This window comes from Hesperophylax consimilis, chromosome 4 (genome assembly GCF_061612785.1).
Source record: "Hesperophylax consimilis isolate HC1 chromosome 4, BYU_Hcon_1.0, whole genome shotgun sequence".
NCBI lineage: Eukaryota > Metazoa > Arthropoda > Insecta > Trichoptera > Limnephilidae > Hesperophylax > Hesperophylax consimilis.
Window position 1 is genome coordinate 39,737,748 of NC_142839.1, and position 27,247 is coordinate 39,764,994.

Consider the following 27,247-nt stretch of genomic DNA (forward strand, 5'->3'; position numbering starts at 1 on the left):
GAACGCGGCCTCTGTGTCGAACTATTAATCGATGCCATCTTTCGCGTGGATTAATCGTGAACATAAATACAATTCTAATGGAAGTCTATCATCGCGTCGCTGTTTATCGTGAATGTCATTTGAACATGAAATATTTGAACTGTGATATATTCATAAATATCCTGCATAGATATGATCGTAACAAGGGGTTGGCATTTGAGTTCAATCAACTGCTTTAATGTGCTTTCTCCCAGTTTTTAATTTTTTTGTTATGTTGGCATTCTCTTCTTTTTATGACATATCTTTTTTGGTCTTCCTTTTAGCTAATCTTGTCTCAAGTTTTTTTTAAGAGTAGTCATTTACATTTCTTTTCCTCGTTTCACGTATTACGTTTGTGTTGCAGGTTTTAAATTTTTGTTTGGAAATTCAAATGATATATGGCCATTTATGATTTTGTAGATTATGGAATTAATTAAGTATTGAAGTAAATAATTCGTTTAAATGACAAGATGAACTCCTTCAACATTTCCTTGATTTTCGTAGGTATATATATTTTTCTTCAGTATATTTCTCATTGTTCTATTTTGTAGTACATTCATTTGCTTATTCGTGTATTCATTTGTTTCAATAATCCACCATTAGAATATAATGCTGTTACAGTAATCAACGTATTGTATTTATATATATATATATATATATATATACATAAAGAATCTATATATCGCCGCCGGAAAGGCAAAATGGCGTAAGTGAAAATTTTTCTAAAAATTAGTTAATCATACAGTTTTGATTAAAAAACCACTTCTATTCAAAACTGTATGATGAACTCATTTTTGAAAAAACGGTCGCTTAAGCCCTTTTGCTTTTCTGGCATCGATATGTTGAAATATTATAATATAATTAATTTAACTGCCATACAAATTGAAAATCCTCATTACTAGTAAGGCGCATTGGTGCAATTTTCCATGATTTTTTTTCTATTTTGTGTTAGTTTTTTTCTCATAATAGGCTTTGATTTGGCACAGGCAGTCCACCCTAGCATTATGCGGCGTCCTATTTCCTTACCCGCGTTTTCTTGGTTCAGCGTATTTTCCGGGCTAAGGTATATGTGTATGCATTCAAACAATTTATGTATTCTCGTGGAAGTATATTCTCAATTTCAAATGAATAGATCACTACTCCACGCGTGCTCGTATACTGTGTAACATCATAATATGATAAAAGTATAAATTTATTCAAATTAACTGTTATGAAAATTGTCCGATTGTAAATACACTGTAACCCCTGCAACTTGCGACAATTGATTTACAGCTGGTCATAAACCACACAAGAATCCATAATAAAACCTAACTGATATAAAAATATTAAAAATCTTTTTAAATGATTCATGTACCGGTTAAAAATGAATTGACAAGCTTCCTAATAAACGCTCAGGTCGCTCAGTAAAGCACGAATGTGTTACGGCGATGCCGGAATACGTGATTATATCGAACAATGTGCAATTATTTTTATTACGATTATTTTTATTAAAATTATTTTTAATTGGTCACGATCCTATTATTAAAATTTATTATTAATAATACATTCTATTTCGAGAAAACTTTTATGATTTACAAATTTGACGTAAACCGTAATTATTATTGTAAATGTGAATAAATTATGTTTAATTTGCTCATATATTTAAGGCTTAGAAATTAATTAATTTAAATTTAAATTAAAGATTACAATAAAAACTATGTATTTAATATATATTTTTTAATTTGTTTCGCTTAGAGAGAGTTTTGACTTTTTTGGCCATTGCGACATTCGGAATCGACTCCGGGGAAAGTAAAAAAAAAATCGCTTAACACTCACCATCCACCTCAATACCAACCCTTATGTGAGAATGAAGGTACATTGGAGAAATATTACTGATATAAAATACTGTTTATTTATTATAAAGATTCGTTTTCCGGTTAAAAACGGGACTGCAGGCCTTTTAACGAATGAATTGACAGAGTTCCTAACAAAGTATCAGTTTTATAAAATTACTTCCCCACGCTGGGAATTTAAACCATGTATGCCGTCGTTTTATGTAATGTTTAAGAATAGGAAGGCAGAAGGGCTGCTTTATTTCAAAGGTGCACAGGATTTCATTTTTAAAATGGTGAAATCATAGCCCTACAAATCGTGAGGAGCCTTAGACAGTACACAGATAATGGTGATTGCATGTTCCTGCCGTCAGTAAAACACGGTTACAACGTATGTTACGCTGTTTCAGAATACCGTGCTTGTAGAATATTTAAACTTAGCATTGTGTGCTACGGACTACGAGCTACGTGCCACGACCCCCGTAGCAGCTGCTTATCTGACTCAATTGGTCACACTCAATAATTCAGAAACTAATCGTCAATAGGTCATATTCGAGTTCGATCGACGGAAATCGACATCATAGGAAATCCAAATTGCCACTAGTTTTAAGCATGAAAAGAATTTTACAGAATTCTAAATTAATTATAACCCATTACTTTCTTTGAGGGTTAGATTGCATAGTAATATCCAGTTAAGGTTTTATAGGCGGCAATTAAACTAGGGATTTTATGGACAAGTTTGTACTGCCGCTTTTTGTAATAACATTGGCTCAAGGTCATACCATTTTTTATACTTGTTTATGATTTTATTTATGAATGTTTTTTTGTATTTTTCTACCCCAACAAAGGAATTGTGAACTCACTGAAATTATATAAAAAATAACAACTCTTAATAAATATTTACGTAAATCAAAGTATTATTATAAAATAAAGTATTTTAGCAAAAAAATATGCCTAAAGATATTTTTGATATTTTTTTTTATTTCACGCGAAAATCAATTGTAAAGTAAATGAATTTGGTTAGTGTTATTTTACCCACCATGATAATATTTATAGTGATTCTTCTTCTTCTTTCAAAATAGTTTTTAAATGCCACTGGAAAGCGATACAAGTAATAAATTAATGTGTCTTCCAGAAAATAGTATTTGATGTAAAAATATTTTCCTGATATTTTGAGATGGCATATAAAGTACTTGTTATAACTATGGCATTATGCAGGCGAACTTCCATATTCGTTCAGAAAACTTTCGATGAGATCTTCGATTGGATTGCAACAAAGAAAACCAATTTTATTTTTGGAGTACGACAAACTTTCCTCGTCCAATTTCTATCAGAACTGTAACATCGAGATTAAATGACTCATATTTTTAGTTAGATGAATGATATTTCTACTCTTAAAAATATAAAATACCTACTATGTATTTTCATTTTACTGATAAAAAGATTTTTTCTATTGCCATCGCTATAATGACCACTCAGTACATGATTACAACGTCTTTGAACACCCCGTTCATGAGTGCCGTATTTCATTTTACAGTAAAATATTTTATCTTTTTTACCGTACGCGGTTCACTACATTATAAAACCACCCGTGGAACTCTCGGAAGTATATTGTGAGATTTTTCCTAGCGGATAAATAGAATGGCAAAATATAACGAGGTCATAATGTAACTAAAGCCTCCGCTATGTAAAGCGGAAAGTCGGCGCATAATGCTCTCCTTATCTGCCTTACTAGCAATCTCCCGGAAGGCTGTGCCTCTGCTTCGCTTTTGTTGGTATTATTTATTGCAGTCTATTCTTTGATAAAACCTTCTGAGGAGATTTCCTCAACCAAATACAACCTAATGCATCCGAGTCGAGAAACCGCGAAACAAATAACTACCTCTGTATTATCGGGTTTCAACTTTTCGTCTTGTTCTTTGAAGGATATTGTAGACATCAGAAACATACAAGGGATATCTAGTTTAGTTTTGGTTAAAGTTATTACGATTTGAAGATCAAAATATTTTTCCTAACCAAATTTGGAACAAATGAGTAAGTCCTGTTACGGTATTTGTACACTTTTATAAACCTTAATAAAACAGAACAGAATGTGGCAGTACGGGGGATGTTTGCCAAACGTCCATAACTTCCAAGGGTGTTTTTATTGCCTTTTTTATAGAGGCTCCATTTCCGTAAGAAATTTATTATTTTCCACCAACTTTGGCCACTCGTTTACTCATGAAAAAATTTGATATTACTGTAAGTTGAGTTAATAGACCCCATAAAACGATTTAGTTATTTCTGGATTGATTGAGGAGGCGCTTGCCTCTTGAATTCAAACATTCAAACATCAAAGAGCGATTTTCCTAAAATGTATATGTTTTAGTTGAATACATTAGTTGAGGTAAATGTTTGAATATTTTTGTAGAAAATTGAGATTTGAGAACAACGAGCATACATGGATTCAGTTTACCTTATATAATTTCAGTCCTTGTTCCACACATGACCTCGACGTTGCTCCAAAATAGATCAATAGCGTCTACAGTTGTTCGCTCCGAATTCCATAAAAATACCCGTTACTTGGCTCGGGTGGGGGGCGCGGTGCCACTGGGTCTGCCCGCCGACTCTGTCTTGCATAGCCGCCCCCGCCCAGCCCCGGCCGCCCACTGCTGCAGTGGCGAGCCAGGACGTGGGCGGCGCGCCGATAGGTAAAACAAAGCCTTTCAATGCAACTTTGCCAATATAAATCATGCGGGGAAAATGCATCAGATATGGAACAAAGTATGCAATTTTTTTACAAACCTTAATTGATATAATATATATTAAAATTGCTCTATTTTTTCAACTATGCTAAAGAAAACATTATTATTGCCTATTTTTGTATTACCTTCGTACTAGTTGTATTGGTTTTCATGGATAGCTCTAAGAAAGGGGATAAATCGTGTTACCTTATTGATGTGAATCCTATTTTAATTTAAAATATGATAGAGATGGAGTGGTTGCAATAGATATAGCTTCGGTCTATATATTTAATAGTATGATCCATATAATTTGGATGTTAACTCGGGGTTAAAGCAATAAATGATAAATTTTATTTTCCATAGCAAAATGACACAAAATGATGATTTTTCAGTAAAAGAACTTTACAACAAAAAGTTAATTTTAATCCTAATACTCATGATTGCAGAATTACGTGCAGATCGTTACCCTACGTTTTGACAATCAATACTTATTGAGAGAATAATGTGTTTCTTGATTATACCAGAAAGAACGGAAGCCATTACGGCAAATTGCTTTAAGAATTGAAGCAGTTCGATATTGCGATGGCAAATATTTCCCCAAAATCATGCGACAAACTCGTACTCAAAAAGAAAAGATACAAATAAGTATTATATTATTATTATTTTGTAGGACGGAGCAGTGAATTGTTTGGTTTTAAATTACTTTCTATAATCATTCATCGAAGCCTTCAAATGTCTTCTCTGCGGTATTAAACTGTTTATATGAATATTAAATGCTTTAAAGTCTTCATACATCACATGTTACTTTGTTTATGAAAACCAAAAATAATTCGTTGTTGATTGTTTTCGTTCGGAAAACATATTACGAATTTATAGTGATTTATTTTTGGATTATTATGCCGTGTTGCGCTACCTCCTTTAGCCAACGTTTCGGACAACATTTCAGTAAATTTTCTGTTTCATTGTAGCATTAAATAAAAACATTTTGATTATCTATTCATAGAAGTGACCTTTCCAAAGACTCGTGGAATAAGTAATATCTCAAGGCTTTAGCGTTGTCTTCCTTCACTTCTGGGAAAGCTCTGTACCCGAACACTTCTTGACTTCGCATCAATCTTGTATTTTTTTCTCGGAATTCTATTTTTCGTCGGTGGGCATATTTATCGGATCGTTTATACGGATACGGGTAAGCCATACACAGTTTACACAGAATAGAAGAACACAGTAGAATACAGTGACTGGAGACAAGGAAGGAGACAGATGTAGAGTAAAGAAGGGGGAGGAAGTGAAGGCAGTAGCGCGGCGGAAACCGCTCCCAGAGGGCGGACAAGCTTCCGGAAAGCCCCCGGCGAGGTTCTACAGGAAGAATGATTGGGTGGCGAATAGGGGCGCCTTGGCGTTCTCATAAAAACTCATTTGTCAATGATAAAGGCGTCCATCAAGTTTCATGCGAGGGGTAGTTTGACCTTAAAGAGGCAAAATATTGTCCTTGGGCGAAATAAACGGGTTGAAGTTTTGTGATTTACTTGTCAAAGGCAAATATTTATTGAACCATGTTTATCGACTGGAAAACGTAGGACGAAAATGTTAAAATACATTTTTTCAATAAAATATTACAAAAGGTACATTATTTTTAGGGCAGATGGTTCTGCGAATTTTTCATTGGTAAAATAATGTTTTTTTTAGCAACTTTTGTAAAACAGTTAGGGCCACTTTAAAAAAAAATAAACAATCCTCCAATTTCAATATTCATGTTCAGTAATAGTTTTATTCCAGTTATTTTACACATTATTATTTACTAGCTATTTCAAATAACAGAAATAATAAGAGAAGTTGAATAAACTATCACAGATCGTGAAAATTGACTTTCAAATTTTGTTAAACAACTTGCCCTTAATCGTTTTTGTGCTTAGATGCAAGCAGGCGTTAACTTGGGATAATAACACAAGATAAATTATTAATGCTATAATATGCTGTGAGCGATTTCTTGATACTGATATCACAATCCGATTGTTTTAATGTTTGTTACTCCATCCACAAATAATGTTATAATCCCGGAAATTATGTATTTAAATAGAACTTGCCTCGTAACTAGAATATCGTACTTAGGATAGGATCGAATGAGCGCCCTTGTGGCACGCTCCACTCTCAATAGAGAATACTTAATTCAGAAGCGATTCCATGAATTATTTATGGATGGTTCGTGCTGATAGTTATGTGGGACACGCGGGCAGCAAACAGTGAACACGAGTGATAGGACTGGAGGCTTCCCTCGCGAGCAGAATTAATGGCGTCAGTCCTATGAAATATGCATTTCTGCATTTGATATTCAGTTGGAAAATCGATAATTTTGAATTCAAACTACATTAGATCTTATCATGGTGGATTGCTAATGCTTTCCTGAGAAGTTTTATGACTCACGGGTTTTCTGCTTTCGTACTTTCAATATAATATGTAATTAACTCTAAGCGCTAGAGGCATTTCCCACATTTTATCGTCTTCTACTTTTCCTTCGCTGTAAGTGATTGACTGAAGTGGAACTGCACTTCTTTTGTATGATTTTGGCTTACTAGTTCGAAATCCAATTTAATGCCCTCGTGGTTGATTCACAAATTGCCTAATAATCGATAAAACTCATGCGGAGCTGGGAAATTTCCCCAACTTCTGACACAATCTGAGTTGACAGCCATTATGACGTGGTATGAGAAATCTCAAATGATTATGTACATTTTTATCGATTAATCTCATTTTACATCGAAAATATGCAGGGTAGAATTTTTACTAGAAAATGACGCGTTATTATTTAAAAAAATATACTTAAGGCTCCGCAGTGAGCATTCAAAAAGATAGATGAAGAAGATCGATTTAAATGGAGAAAATTAAATACGAATGTTTAAAAAAGCGCGCTAATATTAAAAAAAAAACATAATAATTAAGTGAAAATTGTGACAATATTTATTAAAACACGACTCTTTTAAAATAGTAAAATAATCTATCGACAAATGTTTAAGCTAATTAAAAGATATACTGTGATCTTTTTCATACCTTTATCATGTTAAATAACAAAACAAAATGTGTTTTTAATCATTTTCGGAACATACTTTGCAATTTTTTGCTATCGAGGGAATTTCATGTAATTGTCTTTTCGGCCATACAAATGTACATATATTATCATAAAGTGGTCAAGTGAAATAAGTTATAAATCTGTAGAAACTCGAAATGCGGGCCGTTAGCTATTTTCTGAATGTAAATATTAGAAAAAGGGTCGGAAAATCTCCTATTTTAAGACTCTTTCAGAATTTTTAATTTCAGTGAAAATGGATTTAATAGGCTTTTATATTATGTGAACACGCTTTAAGAATTTAATCAAGTTGACTTCCTTATCAAAATAAATGGGCTAAAGGCAGATACCAACTCATGTCAAAAATACAGTACTTTATTACGTATATATGTTTCAGAATCTCCTTTTCGAGATCTCATCCATTAAATATTTAGTTCTTTGTAATGTCTTATCAATAACATTACATCTCTTTAACAATTATTGTTTTAAATTTGACTGAATTTTAATAGTGTTTTTCTTTTCTTTTCAGCGAAAATAATATTATTTTATCTAATATTCTATGCGGTCTTGACGGGATTCTTCGCCGCCATGTTGGCGGTGTTCTTCCAAACACTGGACTACCGGACGCCCAAGTGGCAACTGGACAGCTCTCTCATCGGCAGTAACCCAGGTACGTCACACTTCACGTCTTTACACGAAACGACATCACACGTCACGTCATCACACGTCACATCATCACACATAACGTCATCACAAGTACCGTCATAACACGTCACTTCATCTCGCGACGCTACGCGCAGATATCTTTATCCTCCGCTTTGGATATCCAAGTATTTATCAAATTGTAAATACCACCTACGAGCAATTGAGAGAACGAACCAAGGAGAATTTCAGTGATGCTAACTCGGAAATATAAACAAAATCTCTATAATCTAGATGAGGTAGATATGCCCTTACGGAGATTTTAATCGTAGGCTTCTATAATAGGTAAATTAAAATAGTTTTTTAAAATTATTTATACATAAAATACATTTTTCAAAAAATTATTCAAATAAGTCTAATTTATTCCCTCCATCAACATCAAACCCGCAGGAACCTTTAGAGATTCCGCTTCAGCCTCCAAATATTTGAACAACAATATAAATAATAATAATCCTTGAATGAAATATGCAGTAATGAGCTTTGGGTTCGGGTATTCGCTAAATGAAAAGCTTTGGCGACGCCTGCCGGCCTGGGACGGAATTAGACTAATCTCGAATTCCAGTTTCCCACAATGGCGCTAGAATTTTCAAGAATTAATTCGGGTCTGGAATCGTCCGCTCAAAGGACTGACATTCCCCAGTTTCCTCGCCGATCCTGGCATTGTGTTTTAATGTGTGACTGTACGCACAGAACCTTTGTGAGCCCGGATTTAACGGACATAATATATAAATATTATTACTAAGTTTCCTCTAATTAATAACTATGAAGCTGGGTAAATATTTGCTGAAGGCATATGAACGAGTTTGCGAGTTTTGAATTTGATATTGAAATACGGGAATAAAAAATGCTTACAACGAGACATTTGCTGTAGCCATTTACACTGTTTAGTTTTTTTTACGCCGTCAATACGTAAAAAAAAAAAGTGGGTGTGTCAAGCCTACGCAAGACAGAAGTGAAACTTCTAGTTTCAGCTGATGCTTGGCGTGGCGCAGTTCGCTGGTGTCTGAGAGAGAGGAAAGAAGAGAAGAGAGAGAACGTTCGTGAGCGGCTCCCCCACCTCAACAAGGTTTCACTTCAAAAATGCCACAGCCGAGAATCGAACCTCGCTTAACTGATTGAAAGCCAACCACGCTGAGCACCAACTGTAAGCAAAGCCGCATAAATTGATTATATTATGTAGGTTCTGAAAATATGAGAGCTTGTTATGTTTTATAATGTTACCTACATCACACCCAAAATATAATATATTTTTAAAAATAATGTACAATGTACAGAAATAGAATCCCACACAAGATCGCGTAGTGCGCTCTAGCGAACGGATATTTTATCAGAGGGAGATAGTTTTAATTTTTTTTTCTGTAAATTATTACATATTATCAAAATAAATAAATTAATTAAATAAATGTAATACAATTATCATAATATACGGATTAGATAATAATTTTAATCCAACACAATAACGCAAAGCGCGCTCTAGCGGAGTAATGTTTTATCACAGTGAGATAAGTGTTTTTATTATTTTGCAATATTATTTTCTTTTAAAAAATGTTCTGACCTACTAAAAAATAAGATATTGAATGAAAAAGGCGTTAAAAACAAAAAAATAATGTGCGATGGCCGAGAATCGAACTCGGATCAACTGCTTGGAAGTCAACTATGCTGACCATTACACCACCAACGCCAGTTGTCGAGATGAGCTAAGAAGCATTTATATGTTACTTCAAAACTTTGACTAGATCAAATGAACTTTAATCGGTGGTGGGGGTACCCGCATTTTCGTTTCGGTCATGAGTCGGTTTTACTCCGGTCCTAGAAATTGCATGACGCGCGTAAAGAAGTTTCACTTCAATAGCTAGGTTTGACGTTATTTCTTACAAATAGACGATCTGCCAATCGTAACCGAAAAAGTGCAATAAGTGTTTTCTGATAACACGACTTTGCTATTTGAACCCAAGGAGAATATCAATGTTTATTTTATTAAACATTTCAATAAACATGTGTAGTGTCCAATAATGTTTTGACCAAAACACTTACAGTAAAAATATACGGCCTAGTAAACGTTCGCCCAATGCGTTGAGCCAACGTGTATAGGCGCTATTACAAGTCTTAGGTTTCTAGCATCCAATATTGTATTGGATCAATACAAATAAAACTTCCCAAATGACGACATTACATGGCAATAAAAGTGTGCAATTACTATGAGATTTTCGGCCTTTATGTAGCCTAACTTCACCCTGCATATCCTTTGTAACACCTAGGGTAAATCGTCGGTTGCTAGAGGTAGCTAGTAGGTAGTAGCTAGAGGGCACACTTCTCACAATTTCTCAAATCAGGATAGCAATTGTTATTGCATCGCGCTAAAAAATAACTAAAAAGTATAATAGTAGATAGTACTCGCGATATATTAATGTATGAATATTTACCATTTCGGCATGGTATTACGTTAATAATTTCACAGTGATAATTCAATTTAAATTGAACCAAGTGTGCAAAAACCAAAAACCTACGTCCACTGTTATAATACAACAACTAGCGCTCACCTAACGCATGAAAATCAAGGGATATTATAATTGTAGGTTTTGTGAAGCGGAAGTATTTATAAAAAAAAACATTTGCATCGGGATCATTGACATCATAAATTTACCTCTCGAATAAACATAAAAAACTACGACATCTGTCAAAAATTTTAACAAAAGAAATGCACATTTCAAATATTATTATTATTTATTTATTTATTGCTTCTCATTGTACATAAAAATCAACCTCACTAGGTACTAGTACCTAAGTACTAGTACCTAGTACTTAGGTACTAGTTGTTGTACATAAAACATACTACATTGTACATAAAAATCAACCTCACTAGCACTAGTACCTAAGTCTGTTTCGAGGTTAACAATTTACATATTTAAGTGAAGAAAATATAAAATAATTACTACATACATAAACACAAAATATTACAAAAAGAAATAAAATGTATGTTACATGTGTGGCCAGAATGGTACTTTGAGAGTGTATTGTAACAATATTTGAACCATAAATAAATCATCAATCATTATTCCCAAGAATATACTAAAGTAAATATAAAGACAACTAGGGTGATATGCTGCTTTTAGCAAATGTATTTATATAAAATACAGTAAATATAAAACTAGGGTGATACTCTACTTTTGGCAAATGGGTATATATAAAATACAGAAAATATAAAGACAACTAGGGTGATATGCTGCTTTTAGCAAATGTATTTATATAAAATACAGTAAATATAAAGACAACTAGGGTGATACTTTGTTTTCAGCAAATGGATTAATATAAAATACAGTAAATATAAAGACAACTAGGGTGATACTTTGTTTTCAGCAAATGGATTAATATAAAATACAGTAAATATAAAGACAACTAGGGTGATACTTTGTTTTCAGCAAATGGATTAATATAAAATACAGTAAATATAAAGACAACTAGGGTGATACTTTGTTTTCAGCAAATGGATTAATATAAAATACAGTAAATATAAAGACAACTAGGGTGATACTTTGTTTTCAGCAAATGGATTAATATAAAATACAGTAAATATAAAGACAACTAGGGTGATACTTTGTTTTCAGCAAATGTATTAATATAAAATACAATAATTTTGTATAAGTGGAGCTTACAAAGTTATTGTCTTATTTTTAATTTCATTTAAAAGTAATAATGATAGTACCTAGGTTATCGCTTGCCGGAATTGTTCCTACAATCAGTTTCAATTTTAAAAATCAACCCAAACGAAATTAGCATTTTTGATATTTATGTGTTTTTCTTCCACATGAACATTAAAACTCGTAAATTGTATTGAATAATAATAATGAATTTCATTCTTCCCTAGGTCTTGGATTCCGGCCTATGCCACCGGAGTCCAACGTTGAGAGTACACTCGTCTGGTACAAGGCCGCTGATGAGGGAAACGTCAACTACTGGACCAATGAATTAGATACATTCTTAGAAGGTAAGATTTATCTCTGTATTAATCCTCCATCTTCAGACGGGTCTCTCATCGTGTAACACTGTTAACTTTTAAGTTGAAATGATATCACAAGGCAGTAAAATACTAAGCAATAAGACAGCATACAGTACAGTGTTTCGCAAACACACAGTACAGTATTCTGTGTTTTTGCTTATGATACTCGATGTTCCTACTGTGTTTTATATAAACGGAATTAGCATTGTTTCGCATTCCACGAGAAGCAAGGAATTTTGTTTTGTTTTAAGCCTTTCTTGAGACAAATCGCAAAGTAATTTTTTGTTATTGTTTTTTTTTTATGGGTGTTTTCAATTTTTTTAGTATTTATTCTTACATTTCATATTGTATTTTATTATGAAGCTAGACAATAATAATTGTTTATAACATAAAACCGATACGAGTAGTTCTAGTTGGTATGTTAAAGGTGACTCAGTAAATCAGGGCTGTCTATAATTCGGATCGTTTTGCAGAAATCAGCTTTCTAATAAGGATTCATATTGGTTTTGGAAACATTCATCTAAATAAGCCTATTTTTACTGTTCTACTGGTTTTTTATATTAACCCCACACTGGATGCTCTGAGGAAAATAATTTCCCTCAGGGCCTATCTTTTGGGATGCTGTGTGGAGGTCCTTTTTTAAGGAAAGGTATCTCAGAATATGACTTTATCCAATATCTGCCTTTTTGCTTTATGACGGCAGTATAGTCAATGGACGCAGCCTGTTATGTTCAAAAACAACAAAATGTTAGGTTCTCTAGTGGGGTAGGGACGACATATCCAATGATATTCCGAAATTCCAATCGGAAGACAGCTGATAAAGTGTGACTGATATTTCAGCTGTCCGTATTTTTCATTTCAATTCTTTCCAATTTGTGATACGAAAAGCTTGTTGTTGCGATCAAATATTTTAATAAATTCTTTAAAATCTATCCCGTTCTCTCAAAGGTATGGAATGAAAATCTTGGGAGGAGAAACCCATCCCCCCAATCTCCGTTTCTTCAGAATTCTTACCTTTGCTTTATTCAGCATAATTTCGTTTTTATTACTTTAGACATCCGACAACAAGTTTTGATTTAAACAGAAACTCCCTTTAATTTATCACTGGCTTACAACGAAACAAGAATTCTTAATACAGCAGAAAATAATAAAATTTTATTACATTTTAGCGGAAGAAAAATCTCTTTAGAGTTACGTTAGTTAGTATATTAGTGAAGCTTTGTGATTTCCTAAATTGTGTGCTTGAATTATGACGTCAACGTTATGCTAAGTGGTAAATTCGCAGGGTCATTGTTCTGATCGTGTGTTGTGCAGAATGATCAGAGCAGGTTCTGATGATGTGTTGGTTGGTTGTACAGTTTACAGGAAGGACGGCAAGGCATCAGAGGGCAGCGAGAACCGGGTCCACTGCGACTACGGTCAGGCCGCGCCCGAGGGAAAGGCGTGCGACGTGCCTGTGGACACGTTCAGCCCCTGCACCTCCGATAACCACTATAATTACCAACGCTCCGGGCCCTGCATATTCCTGAAGCTCAATAAGGTCAGTTACACTTGCATTTATTTATTTATGAATGTACACAACAGACAGATGGTAAACAAAAAATTGAAAGAAAAAACACAGTATAAATACCATATGCAAGAGATTATAAATACCAACCGTCTAATACGGTGTACAACAATATGTAAACTTAAAACGATTTGTGGTCAACAAAATTTGCAAACAAGATTTGTGGTCAACGAAAATACAAAGAAAAACCCCGTATAAATACCAACCTTCCAATAACGGTGCACAACAATAAGTAAACGTAAAAAAATTGTGTAAAACAACAAAGAAGAACAAAAACAATAAATTTTGAGTCAAGTGAAGTCAAGTTAAAAAAAGAGTTTCATGATATTTTGGGTTATCGCTAAATATGTCCGGAATCTTGCCACTACAGTGGATATTATATATATGTAATATATATAATCTTTATATGTAATATATATAATATCCACTGGTTCTTTAGAAAGTAACGTGGAAGGTTTTGGGGTTTCTTAGTAGACGGTGATTGATTTTGATTATGGACAAAAGGGAAGATTTTACATGGTCATATATAATTTTTTAAAGTAATTTGTTGTCATTTTTTTTTAACTTTTTTCATGAAATTCATTTGATATTTCTAATTTTAAATATTCTACGCGTTTCTTATAGTTTTTCATATACATCAACGAAGGTTGAATATATGCCACACATCCCGGAAACCTTTTTGAACTTTAGGCCCAAGTCCACTTCGGCAGGAATACAGGGAACGACGTTCAAAGAAATGTCCAACTCTTCAACAACCCTAAAAAAGATAGAATACAACAATGCGCCCTTGAAGTGATTTTCTCTATCTTTTGTCTAATATACCATAAACTAAATAGTCTAATTTCACGACATAAAACTGTACATACATCAACGTTCTGGTTGCTCTTATTTAACATTATTTATTGTTTTCCAGTAATTTATTGCATGAAATAAAACTTGCATTCTTCCGCAGATTTACAACTGGAAGCCTGCCATTTACAACGATACAGATGTGTTACCATCTAATATGCCTTTGGAACTCAAGAATCAAATTCAGCAGACAAAGTCGAACAATCCCAAGCAGGTAAGAATCTCCAATCTTCGTTGTAGGTATAGTCATTATAACAAAGGAAAGTTTTACCTAAAACCAAATAAAAGCATGTTTCTACCGATGGGAGAAGCTGTGGTAGGCTCATCAAAGGTCGAGGTCACCAAACTGTGAAATTTTATAGGCCTTTATTGAGCATTTTAAGTGATTAAACAGCTTTAGTTTTAAACTTTTTTTTGTTAAAAATTAAAGCTAAAATCAAATCAATGCCTTGCATCGGTAATTGTTTTACATATCCGCAGATTTTAAAAACAAATCGCGCTTGGAATACATATTCATCACTATATACAATTATGATACTAATACCATCGAAGAAAAGTTAAAATAAGCATCCATTTGATGATGGATTTAATGCTTACTGTGTATGTACTGAATAATTTATCATTTTCAACGTAAATTATGTTTTTTTGTTTTCTCTTTTCATTTAATTGAGGAATTTTGTATTTTCTCCAATATGTGCTGTCAAATATAAGACCATTGACTGAATTTTAAGTGGGACTGTCATTAACGTTGGCATCCTTTACAGTCGGATACGGTGTGGGTGTCGTGCGAGGGAGAAAACCCCGCGGACATAGAAAACATCGGGCCCATCAACTACATCCCCCGGCGCGGATTCCCCGGGTTCTACTTCCCTTTCATGAACGTGGATGGCTACCTCAGTCCGCTGGTGGCTGTCTACTTCGAACACCCCAAACGTGAGTACAAACCAATTAAACAGTCTTTCATCCAACAGTCTTACCGTCCAACCATTGACGCAAACAATCATCCGACCAAACGTCCAACCTTCAACCAGCAAAATCCACCATCCAACCAACTCTCCAAGCAACCATCCAACACATGGTCCAACCAACTATTTCCAACCCATTCGCATTAGTATTTAGGTCATCTTTGTACATAGTCAACCCCTCTTACTATTTTTGGAGTATCTATGTCTAGGGCTGAAGATTAGAAAAGGATTTCCAGTTCAAGAAAGGGAATTTATCAAGTGATTTGTTTACGTGGTTCCTTGAAGAGGCATTTCGAAGAGGTCTCAAAATTCAAACTCGCTCTCATGCAGACGACATCAGCTGTGGACGGGTGTCACAGAATTGTGACACCATTACAATTATTTGTAGAAGTGCAATCACAAGGAGGAAATCCTCATTTTTGAAATACTAAACATGTGCAAACAGATAAAATGTAAGCTGTTGATTTCCCGAAAATTATGAATAAAATACAAACATCAGTCTCCACGGTGAGGAAAATGTGTTCTACTAGTAATTTTTTTTTCATCATATTACTGATATGTGGTGAAAAAGAGTTCAGCATAAAATGAAATACTGATGGATTATTAAAAACAATAGGATAAAATTAATCTAAATGCAGACTAGCTCTCTGTTTTTTGTTTGTTAACAAATCGGTTAGAGTGTATTGCTATAATATCTCAGCCAGTTTAATTTATAAACGAATACGATTTTTCTGACATCATCAAAAATATGATTGCCTTTCACGTGAATATTTTCATGGTCAATGATTATATTTATAGAAAATGTTTCTATTTTTATAATAATGAACGGTTGTTGAGTGATTAGTTTAAAAAAATCCAATTTTGGTAATCTTCATCGTATCGTACAATGTACCCATTTACCTCAAACAAATGGCTGACAAATAATGATTTTTTTCCATTATGTTTATGAATAACTATTTATAGACTCTAGAATTTTCGTTGACAAATATTTTTAATTTCTTCAGGATTTTATTATACATTCTTCATTTGAATTACTATACATACTCCTTAATCTATACTCATTGTGTTGAAATTCAAAAAATAATATCGATAAAACGTTCATTTCATTTTACAAAGGGAATTTGGTTTTCCACGATAGATAGGTACTTATTTTTTTTTAATAAAAATTACGGCACAGCATGTTCGGTAATCGTTGAATTCTAAGTGATTCACTGTAGATTTCCTAATAACTGAAAGAGCGGCAGTCAATTTCTTTTCGTGCTAAGTCACATTTGACACATAACCTCTGATCGCCGCGGCCATCTTGTCCGCTGCGCATGCGCACCCAGTAACCCAGTGGCCTAGCACGTGACTCGGGTGGTTATTGATTGCCGCCACCCGAGGAACCCCACCCACTCCACTCTGCCACCCAGCAGCCCACCTCACGTCCGAGTCCTTACTTAGTTATCGCCCCCGATAGGCCGAAGTTCACAGCAGATGTTAAATTCGGCGGACGGTTTATGCTAATCAAATGAAGGTGCTTGCCTACTCTGCGGAAGGATCAAGATTTTCAAAGAGATAATAATTATTTCGGGATGTTTTCAATTATGTAACGATTTTCAGATCCAGGTTCTAATTTCAATTGGATAGTAAGTACATATAAATTCGATTCATTGCTTCAAGTGGAAGAAATTATAATCGGATTAGCCAACCGTGAACTGATCTCAGAGGCGTTAATCAGTAAAGCTTGTGCCGTCTTTTATTTCTACGAGACGCGTCGTCCTTGAAACTTTTCTCGAACCAGTTGTTGCTTAGATTTTTGTTGGTTGTGTATTGTGTAGTGGTTGCGTTCGCCTTTTGCCAATACTATATCCATACTTCCTTCATCATTACGGTTTGCCTCGTCTCTTTTGACTTGGGCAAGAAATATTATAATGTACTGGTGTACTGTTTAATTATCTTCTTAGTATGGAATACATTCAAGATCCGGAGTATTCAATAAATGCTTTGGTTCGTCAAATCATAAGATAATAATTAATGTCTTGCAGGGCATACGTCCGTTCTATAAGAGACTATGTGTTATTCTAACGAGGTCAAGTGGAAGTGAGCTCCCCACCTAGGGATCGGCTAACATCTGCTGTAGTCCTAGCCATTCGGGTACGACTGACATGCTATCTCTGTCAGATGGTTTAATTAACGCCATCTATGGAAAAAAACTTAAAACTATATTAACTGTATAATAATAATAAAAAAATAATAACTTAAACCTAAACAACGTGGATTAGAAAATGAGGCGATGGTTGGAAGAACAGGTTTTAGGATAGGCATGTTTCAGCAACTTGGGTGTTTTTCCTTGAATATGTCTATGAAGAATTAAAAGTTTTGACGAGGTAATTGTAATTTTTTCGTTGTGTTTTACAGGTGGGGTGCTCATCAACATCGAGTGCAAGGCGTGGGCCAAGAACATCCACCACGACCGCCACGACCGGCGCGGTTCGGTGCACTTCGAGCTGATGGTGGACTAGAGCGGGCGGGGGAGGCTCCACGCCGCTCAGTCGGCGGCCACTTTTCAGTTCCACCCTTTGGAGACTTTAGTTTGTTTTGTTCCCGTTACTCGATACACCGTACTTACTACTTACACACTGCCGACCTGGGACGGACTTCTCCCGCCCGGCCACGGACCACAGACTGCAGGCCGTCTCGCGCAAACCGCGGATCGCAGACCACCGACCACTAGTGACCACCAGTGACCACCAAACCACCAAACCACCAGGACCACCTTCCCGGAGAAGCGGCCCTTCGCGGACTCGTCGCTCTCGTCTTTCTTTCATCAACTTATTGATTAATGTGCTTGTACAAACGTGTTCATTGTGGAGTGTGTCGTGTTGCGTGCATGTGTGAGTGCAAGGCCAGCGAGTGTGTGTGTCATTCATAATATTATTATATGTGTGTGCGTGGGTTTGCAGGGATGTTGGGGGATGTCGGGATGTCGGGATGTATGTTGGGGGAGGGTGGGGGGGGGGGCGGTGGGGCGGTCGACCTTCGTCCCGTAGGCAGTGCCGCTTAGTTAGCTCGCTTTAGGGGTGACACTCGAACGATAATAATATGTTTAATGCGATGTAACAATTCCTCTTCACCTGCTTGGCGGATTGGCAGATTGGCGGATTGGGATACACGTCCGGATTCTATGCACAATGCTCGGTTCCAGGTCAGGTCGGGTGAGTGGGATGTGGGGGGTTGGGTGGGGCGGGCGGGGATGTGGCGCGTGTCGACCTTCATTTCGTTAGGCCTTTCTTTTAGTACGTTAAAGTATTTAATAAATATATAATAATCGATTAAACGACGGAAGGTGCGGATATTAACGAAATATATAAAGATACCGATAATAAAATATTCTGATTCGGGAAAGCAGTGCAGAGTGCAGCTTCCTGACGCTTGGCGAGTAGGCGAACTTACTACTACTGGGTGTCGGTTTTTAGGTAATATCATAGATTCATATATTAATAAAGAATTAATAAATGATTTCATTATCGATAATTAATTAGTTGACATTAATAAGAGTAATCACTAGCTAATCTTAAATGAATTCAAATTCTGCCCTGCCATTTGTTAGTTTATCTAGCTCTATACGAGTCTTGTCTGTCGGTACAGTTCGCTTTCGGCTACCGGCTACCAGCTGCCATGGGGGCGGCGGCACAGTCGAGCGCCACAGTGCTCGGTACTCAACTCAGTGCGCCACACATGCAGCACAGACAGCCGCACGCCCGCCACGGCCGCCATTCATAATCCTTATTATTGCTCCTTCAATGTTACTCTTGTGATGGGAGGAGAGTGTTAACCAATTTATATTATTTACGAATGAAACTTACGTTGTGTAAATAAGATTTCGTTGTTCAAAATAAAATATGAATAATAGAAAGATTTGATTGCAAAGTCAATGTGAATTGTATTGTTTTATATAGTGATAATGTCTTGGTGTGTACCCCCGGGTGTATGGTGTGTATGGTGGGCTGCGGGCCCCCTCGGGGCTCTGCCCCACTAGGACGCCGGGACTCCGGGGGTTGTCGCGGACCGCACTACATGTTAAGCACTGTTACGCTAGTTTTAAAAGCAGAAAGAGATTACCTATCCATTAATAAATTAATAAAATTGTTATAAATAGTTAGTATGTACGTACTTAAGTGTTATCTGTACTCCATATAGTTTAGATATATACTTTTAGGGAACTATCCACCAAAACTAACATTGTAAATTAATTGAATCTTTCACAATAACAGATGATTTTGACGCTGAAACTAAATTAGCGATTTTAGTGGCAATCGCACCGCGCGCTTGCCGCGCACTGCCGCGCAATATCGCACACTTGTCGCGCACATGCGAGCACGCGTGCGCGCCGTATTGCGCCCGGCGACCTTTGCCGCGCCCCGCCTCGCCGGGCGTGCTCCGGAACCAGATCAGACCAGATCCTGAGCTCTCGGCTCTCCAGCAGTCTGTCGAGTCGCGCTCGGCGTGCGGGCAGCGTGCGCACTGCACCAGAGTGCGTGCAGCGCCAGCGTGCGGGCCGCGTGCAGCGCTCCACCGCGCGCCCTTTTCGTGTCAGTTCAATGAGTATTATCACCTTAACATTACGTACTGTACTATTATTGTATAACGATCATTTCCGCATCTCGTTTAGTCAGCGATAATCCGGTACTGTCTCTTGTCTTGAAGCGTTCCACCATGGAGAAGAAGCCTGCGTTCAGACGTTCAGATGGCGCATGGAGCATGGCGCATGGCGTACAGCATGCGCACAGCATGCGTACAGCACGGCTCACAACATATATACATCACGTACACCACTCGTATCTCGTATCTGTACTGTATCTCGTATCTCGTTACCACGTTTGGTTAAGTTCTAAGTTGCTAGGTGTCGATAGCGTGCGGGCAGGCCGCACCACCACTGCATTCAAGGAGTGAACTAATCATTTCAACTATTTCATTTATGCTTAATGTAAACATTTTTAAAAGAAATTAATAAAACATCCATAGTGGTTATAAAATACAGCCTTGTTTCATTTCTCCCCCTTTCAGCAACCTTATTATCCCTATACAGTAGTCAGTGTATCAGCACGAACACGAAAGATTTTAACCAGCGATTCTGGAGCATTCTTTGGAGAAAAACATCACACGTTGCCACTGCTCGTACACATGTCGCAACGGATCCGTACGAGCTCCGTCTCATCTGTTCGGTGCTACTGAAACGAGACGGAGTACATATCACGTGATACGACAGATACAACCCAGTGGCGACGTGTGATAGAATTTCAGTTGAAAAAATGTCATTGGACAGCAAAATTACATCTATGTTTTTACTCCGAAAATACGATCACGAATGGCTGGTTAAAGTCTTTCCGATAGATTCTGATTTTCCCCATACAAAAAGCACAAAACAATGTGTAAACTCACTAACAAATAAAATAAGACCACAAGATTACTACTCATCTAAAGGTCTGACTGCTGATTTAACTCATTGGAAACACATAAAAGCGAGTTGTAGGTATAAAAGTAAATTGATGAATCTGAAATTCAAGAATTTTTAGAGTGCCAAACAGGCTTCTTTATAATATACTTTAGAAAGCTAAACTTCGACGGTGTGTTTCCCAGAGGCGGTCAAAACTCTTCAAGGGTTGGGGCAAATAAACCTCCTATACAGGAAGACGTGGACATCTATTATGGAAATGAATTCGGTCCTCCTGAAAGCAGTTAATATTTTTTTAATTTAAAATTATCGTATACCCATTTTTTTACCGGGAAAGTATCTGATTATTTAATTTGTTCACCTGGTGGGGGAATCTGGGGCACCGAAAATTAAAATGGGCATTTTTAATAAAATCCCTATCCTACGAAATATGTGTCCTTATCCTAACGAAATATGTGCATCTATACATATTATTAACTATAGACTTCATTGTACACTACAATCATAATTCTAGAATGGTCTCAGTAGCTCAGTGGTAGAGTGTTGTCCCGGAAAGACAGAGGTCCTGGGTTCGACCCCCAGTTGCAACCGTTACCTTTTTATTTTCTGTGATTTTTTCTGTTTCATGTTTCATAAAGATGTATTAATATTATCTTCATTTTCAACAATCACAAGTGTTAAATTTTTTACTACGTCTATGGAAGAGCTGTAGGATTCTTGGCTCTTGGCTCAGATGTCAAGGTCTTTATGTACTTTATGTACTGGCGAGGCGCAAACACTTACAATAAAAATATGTTTGCATTTTAATCTAAAGTTCAATCCAATTCAAGAGTTCGATTTAATGCATTAGATGGTATGCTTCGGCTGTGCAATATTTTTCTTCACTTATTTTATTTTAAATGCATTCCCCTTGGAACTCATCAAATGGATGATGCCATAGTCCAACTGGCTTCAGCCACTTGGAATCTTGCCCGATTTACATTAAAAGAACTGGAATTAACATATAAAATAAATAAATAAATATGAGCACGTAATAGATTTTCATAGTGGAATATACTCTCAGTAGGTATCGCCCCCGTGAAAGACTGCCATTCAGAATAGAAATTGTTTCAAATGGCTTTAGTTGTGTTTGGTGACCAGATTCTACCTTCCTCTCTCCCGTCTCCTTCCTCTTCCTACTCTTTATTACCTTCAACCTCACAACATACCCCAATTGGGGATGGTGTAGTTTCACCGGTTCCAGACGGTTGGGAGAAATTGGGACTCAAGTGCGGTTTTCACATAAAAAAATGGTTGTATTGTCGGAAGGAAATGATTTCTGCAAAATAAACATGAAGTATATTATTTTTATGTTGCCATAATTAAAACTTGTGGATAGGGTAAAAAACTAATCCTTTGATTAGTTCTTCGTTTGTCTGCCTACACCAAACACCCTAGAATCGGCTGAAAACTTTGTCCGCTAGAGGCGCAAGTAAAAATCGTAAGTAAATCAAGCGTAATCATGCATAAAATCCATTTGACGGCCGGCGTGGTCTAGTGGTATACGCTTTTGACTACAGATCCGAAGGTCGCGGGTTCGAACCCGGCGTGCGCAAATAAATTTTATTTGATTAATTTGTGTTATTTCACAATTAATTAATTAAAAATAATATATAGTATATTTGCGGCACGTTCCAGAGTGGAAGATACTCTCAGTATCGCCCTGGTGTAAGACCACCATTCAGAATTGAAACGTTGCTTGAAATGGCTTTAGCCGTGTTTGGTGACCAGATCTGAATAGCCAGGTACTTCCCCACCTTCCTCTTCCCCATCTCCCTCCCCTCCCCAATACCCTCAGCCTCACAACATACCCCAATTGGGGATGCCATAGTCTCACTGGCTCCAGACGGGAGCAGTTGGGACTCTTGTGCGGTAATACTGTAAAAAAATTGACTATTTACAATAATACATCAATGATAAAATCTATTAAAATGTAAAATGAAAGCAAAACAAAGCCTCACAACTCGAGCCATGCTCCGGACGCCAGTAGGCGCTGGTGTGTAGCACACTGTCATCAGAATATATGAGAAATGTCAAAAGTTGGAGGTATTTTAATAATTACAGTATTTTCCTACACAGATAGAGTAATGTTGTCCATCTGGATAAATTTTTTAAATAGGTAGGTACCTACTAAATAAAAGCGAAGCTGATTATAGTCCAAGCGATGACCGTAAAAATCCCATCCCATAGGCCACATGAACCAAATTAGTACTGGACTTTAACCCCAAATAAGATTAGTTAAAAAAACGCATTCATCCAGATTTCGTCCCGGAAGGAGTCCTGGAAAGCGACGACTTCCGGTGTCACTTTTGGGATGAAAATATCCGACGTGCCACATTACCAAAACTAACGGCAAAAGTTGATTGCAAATTTAAACACTTACATCATAAGAATAGTATTTGCCTAAAAAATATTAGTACACAAAAAATAAATTTAGTAGTATAATATGTTACGCATTTGGTAAAAAAAAGGCGTAAACGAAGAATCTAATTTTTCATCCAGTACCTGCGAAGAGTTTGTAAAGAAAATATCATTTTAAAAAAACAATTGATATTTTTTATAACTTTGGATAGGATTAATGTTAATGGAATTATTTTGTGTTAATTTCCAGAACAGCATGATTTTCCTCTTAAATAGATCTGTTTGAATTTCACTTTTGCTTTCGGGAATCAATGAATGCAAATTTTGGAAGTGGAAATTAACACACTTTTGTTGATTTTTCTAATTTAATTTATTTATTTCTAAAAGTTATTTTCGACAATAAACTTACTTTTTATCGTCACTGCAAAACAATTTCCAATGAGGCCATGTAAATTTTAGGTTCGTAATACGTAACAGAATGATTTTTCATATCGTTGAGTCAATGAAACAAATTTACTTATGGGGGAAAGAATTATTCAATTCCAATAATTCTTTAATTTACTGCATGACTTTACTGCTACCTTTTATTAGGATCGCAGCTAGAATATACGAGTATATCTCCTGTATGGTCGCCCATTTGAAGTTGTAACTTACACCGCTTGGAGAAAGTGCTGAGGAACTTTATATATTATGTTCAATATAAGTTGACACAACCTGTAATTAATATCTGCTACAAAACATTAATGTCTGGTCTAAAACAACCGCTACTTTCTACCCGGAAAACTATTAATTATATACTTATACTTTTTAAATTACTGGATAACTTTATAGACTGCCCTCAAGTGTTAAGTGTTATAAATATCCGTGTCCTTGTCAAATATTATACTCGACTCCACCATCTTTTCCACGGTGACAACCATAGCACTAACTATTCATGTTTCACTCCCCACTTATCGCAATCTCACCAAACTGCCAATACATCTATCTACATATACCTAAATACATTTTCGATATAATTTAAATCCGTCCTACATCAAAGTAAAAATAATTAGTTGTGAATATAATTTATAGGTTTCTGTAATGTCTGTAAATGATGAGTACTTATTGTATTATCATAAATGAAAGCTTTTTTATTTTTATTTAATTATAAACAAATTTAATAATATAATTACTAAGTTCTGCAAGTATTTTTTTGGTTTTTGTTATTGTTAAGCATCGATGACACGGAGCTAGTTTACGAGCTGCTAGTCGACGAGTCTATAAGCTAGCGAGTAAGCGAGTTAGCGAGTGTCGATGACACACAAAACTTTCCACTCGCTCAGTGGCTCAGTAGCGAACTAGCTAGCGAGTTGGAATCACGTGTTATTTTGCGTGACGTGTTGTTTGCGTTCTATCGTTTATTTTTTTAAGCTGAAAAATGAAGTGGAACACGCGTGACATATTCTCTATCTTCCCATAAGTATATGTTAACATAAAAACAGACACACACACACAACAAAATGCAGGACATCATATACCGATGTTACTGAAAGCCGCATATGTTTCAAGTTGACTATCGGCCGCTCCTTCCTGGGTAAGGTTTTCTGCGGTTTCCCTTACTCCATCAGGCAAATGCGGAAGGATTCCCACAATAGGACGCAGCCGAATTTCCCCCCCCCGATCCCAACACAACACAAACAGACACGTATGTAGTATATGGCCGCCGTTGGTCGCTGGTGATGTTGATGCTGGATAATACATGCAATTTTAGTAGGGTTTTTTGGTAACAATTTTTTTCCCTACCGAGAAAATACAAGGCCTCTAAGTCTATAAAAGCCAGGTAATATTTGAATAAACCCACATGAGTTAAAAATTGTGAGGCGCATATGACGCCGTTCTATTTGTATAAAGAACATTAACTTTAAATTCAATAAATTTAAATGATTCACCACTTCATGGAATATAAGAATCTAGAAAATAAAAGATAGATGACTGCCAAAACGCAAAGATACTCGCAACTAGTTCCTAGCAGCGATGATGACACACGGCTAGTTAACTAGCTTATAAGCCAACACGCCAGCGAATGGCGAGTAAATTAGCCCGTCTTTTTATTTTACTCGCTGTTTTTTTACAATCGGATAGTCAACTAGCAGATTGTAAAAAAGCCGATGATATGGGCGAGTTTACAAGCTGCTAGCGAACTCGCTGGCTTGTAGCTTGTAAACTAGCCCCGTGTCATCGATGCTTTACAGCTGTTTCGGCTTTCAAGGCCATTTTCAAACTGTGGTTTTAACCACGTATACAACTTATTTATGTGATTCTATTTTACCCCCTCCCTATTTAAAATGATTTATTACCGGTTAAACCGATTTACTAATAAAATAATTGTGACAAAAGATTTAATATTCTGTGGGGATATTTTGAAGTCGGTTTTCCCCACATTAATGTTATCTTAATTGTTTAATGATGATGTGGTTGCTATTAATTTATTTAAATGTATTGTTTTGGTTTTGTGAACAAAAATATAGTAAAAAAATTATGAAACCGACTGCAAAATTAAGTATGTCTATCCAGGACCAGCGCTGAGTCAAACGACGCCAAGAACGAGTAATATTTTGGCGCCCCTTGTCTAAACCAGTAGACGCCTAGCGCCTAGGTACGTGATCACTGTAATCTACAATAAAGGACGGGTTGTTCAGAGAATATGAACAATTTATTTTCAAGTTCTTCAGTTCTGTCAAGCAACTAGCCTATACTGTTATAATAACAGAACTTGAATAGTACTTTCACAGAACCCGAAAATGAACGTTGATAATTTATATGTTTGTCTAGCGCCGTGTAGGGCGATATGTCGGCGTTAGGGATCAGCGCCTTTGGGCCTTGGCATTTCGACGCCTGAAGCGGACTGCTCCAATTGCCCCCGCATCGGGCCGGCCCTGTGTCCATCCTTAGTGTAAGGTAAGAAAAATCAATTTTATTCATTTGCATTATCTCGACCACGCATACTAGGCGCATGCCCCTCTCATGGCAGTTGTTTATAGGCTATATTACACTGTGCTAAGAAGAAATATAAATGTAGAAACAATATTTAAAAAAAAAACAAAAACTAGATAAACATATTATTTTAGAAGAATTTACTAATTTTTAACCGCGATTATATTTGAGAGTTAGAAAAAAAAAGTTACTTAGGTACGTACCAACGAAATAAAATAAAGCTTTGTGCATGCACTAAAAAAATTTTTAATATTTTAATTAATATAGTAGATTTTATTAGTAGATATTAATAAAACATAATCGGATTAGTGGATAAGTACACGTAGATAAAACACGTAATAATTTCATGAGAAATTTAATTCAATACAGTATATATGTATACTGTTGTAATAAATTCCTATGGTTTTGAAAAATCTGTATTTTAAGCAAAAATTAACAATATAACAACATCGTTATTTATTCCTCACACGTCCATACAAATTTTCCATTAGTTAATAAAAATATCAATACTATTGTGATTTAACTGTATGTTCCTGTAGGACATGTGATATAGAATAGAAGAAATATTCGTAAATCCCGCCATGGCATATTTTATATGTTGTTAAGTTGGTTAACATGACAAATATTTTCTGACAGTCATGTTTCGACAAATGCGATGATCTAGCTCCCTCTTCTCCGACCTTAATATCAAGTTGGAAGAGGACAAAAGATACGGCCATATTGAAATAGTTTATTCGTAGGAGG

At 35.9% G+C, this 27,247-nt stretch overlaps 1 protein-coding gene across 1 annotated transcript in view; it reads left to right on the plus strand.

Annotated features, from left to right (window-relative positions):
* Positions 1 to 20,713, plus strand: part of nrv3 (sodium/potassium-transporting ATPase subunit nervana 3) — a 64,036-nt gene extending 43,323 nt beyond the window's left edge. The window contains exons 2-7 of the mRNA XM_089630959.1: positions 8,143 to 8,283; positions 12,181 to 12,300; positions 13,671 to 13,852; positions 14,832 to 14,942; positions 15,493 to 15,661; positions 18,094 to 20,713. Of these exons, the coding sequence (XP_089487085.1) occupies positions 8,143 to 8,283; positions 12,181 to 12,300; positions 13,671 to 13,852; positions 14,832 to 14,942; positions 15,493 to 15,661; positions 18,094 to 18,197 (827 nt within the window). The 3' untranslated portion in view covers positions 18,198 to 20,713. The remainder of the gene's footprint in view (positions 1 to 8,142; positions 8,284 to 12,180; positions 12,301 to 13,670; positions 13,853 to 14,831; positions 14,943 to 15,492; positions 15,662 to 18,093) is intronic.
* The last annotated feature ends 6,534 nt before the right edge of the window (positions 20,714 to 27,247 follow it).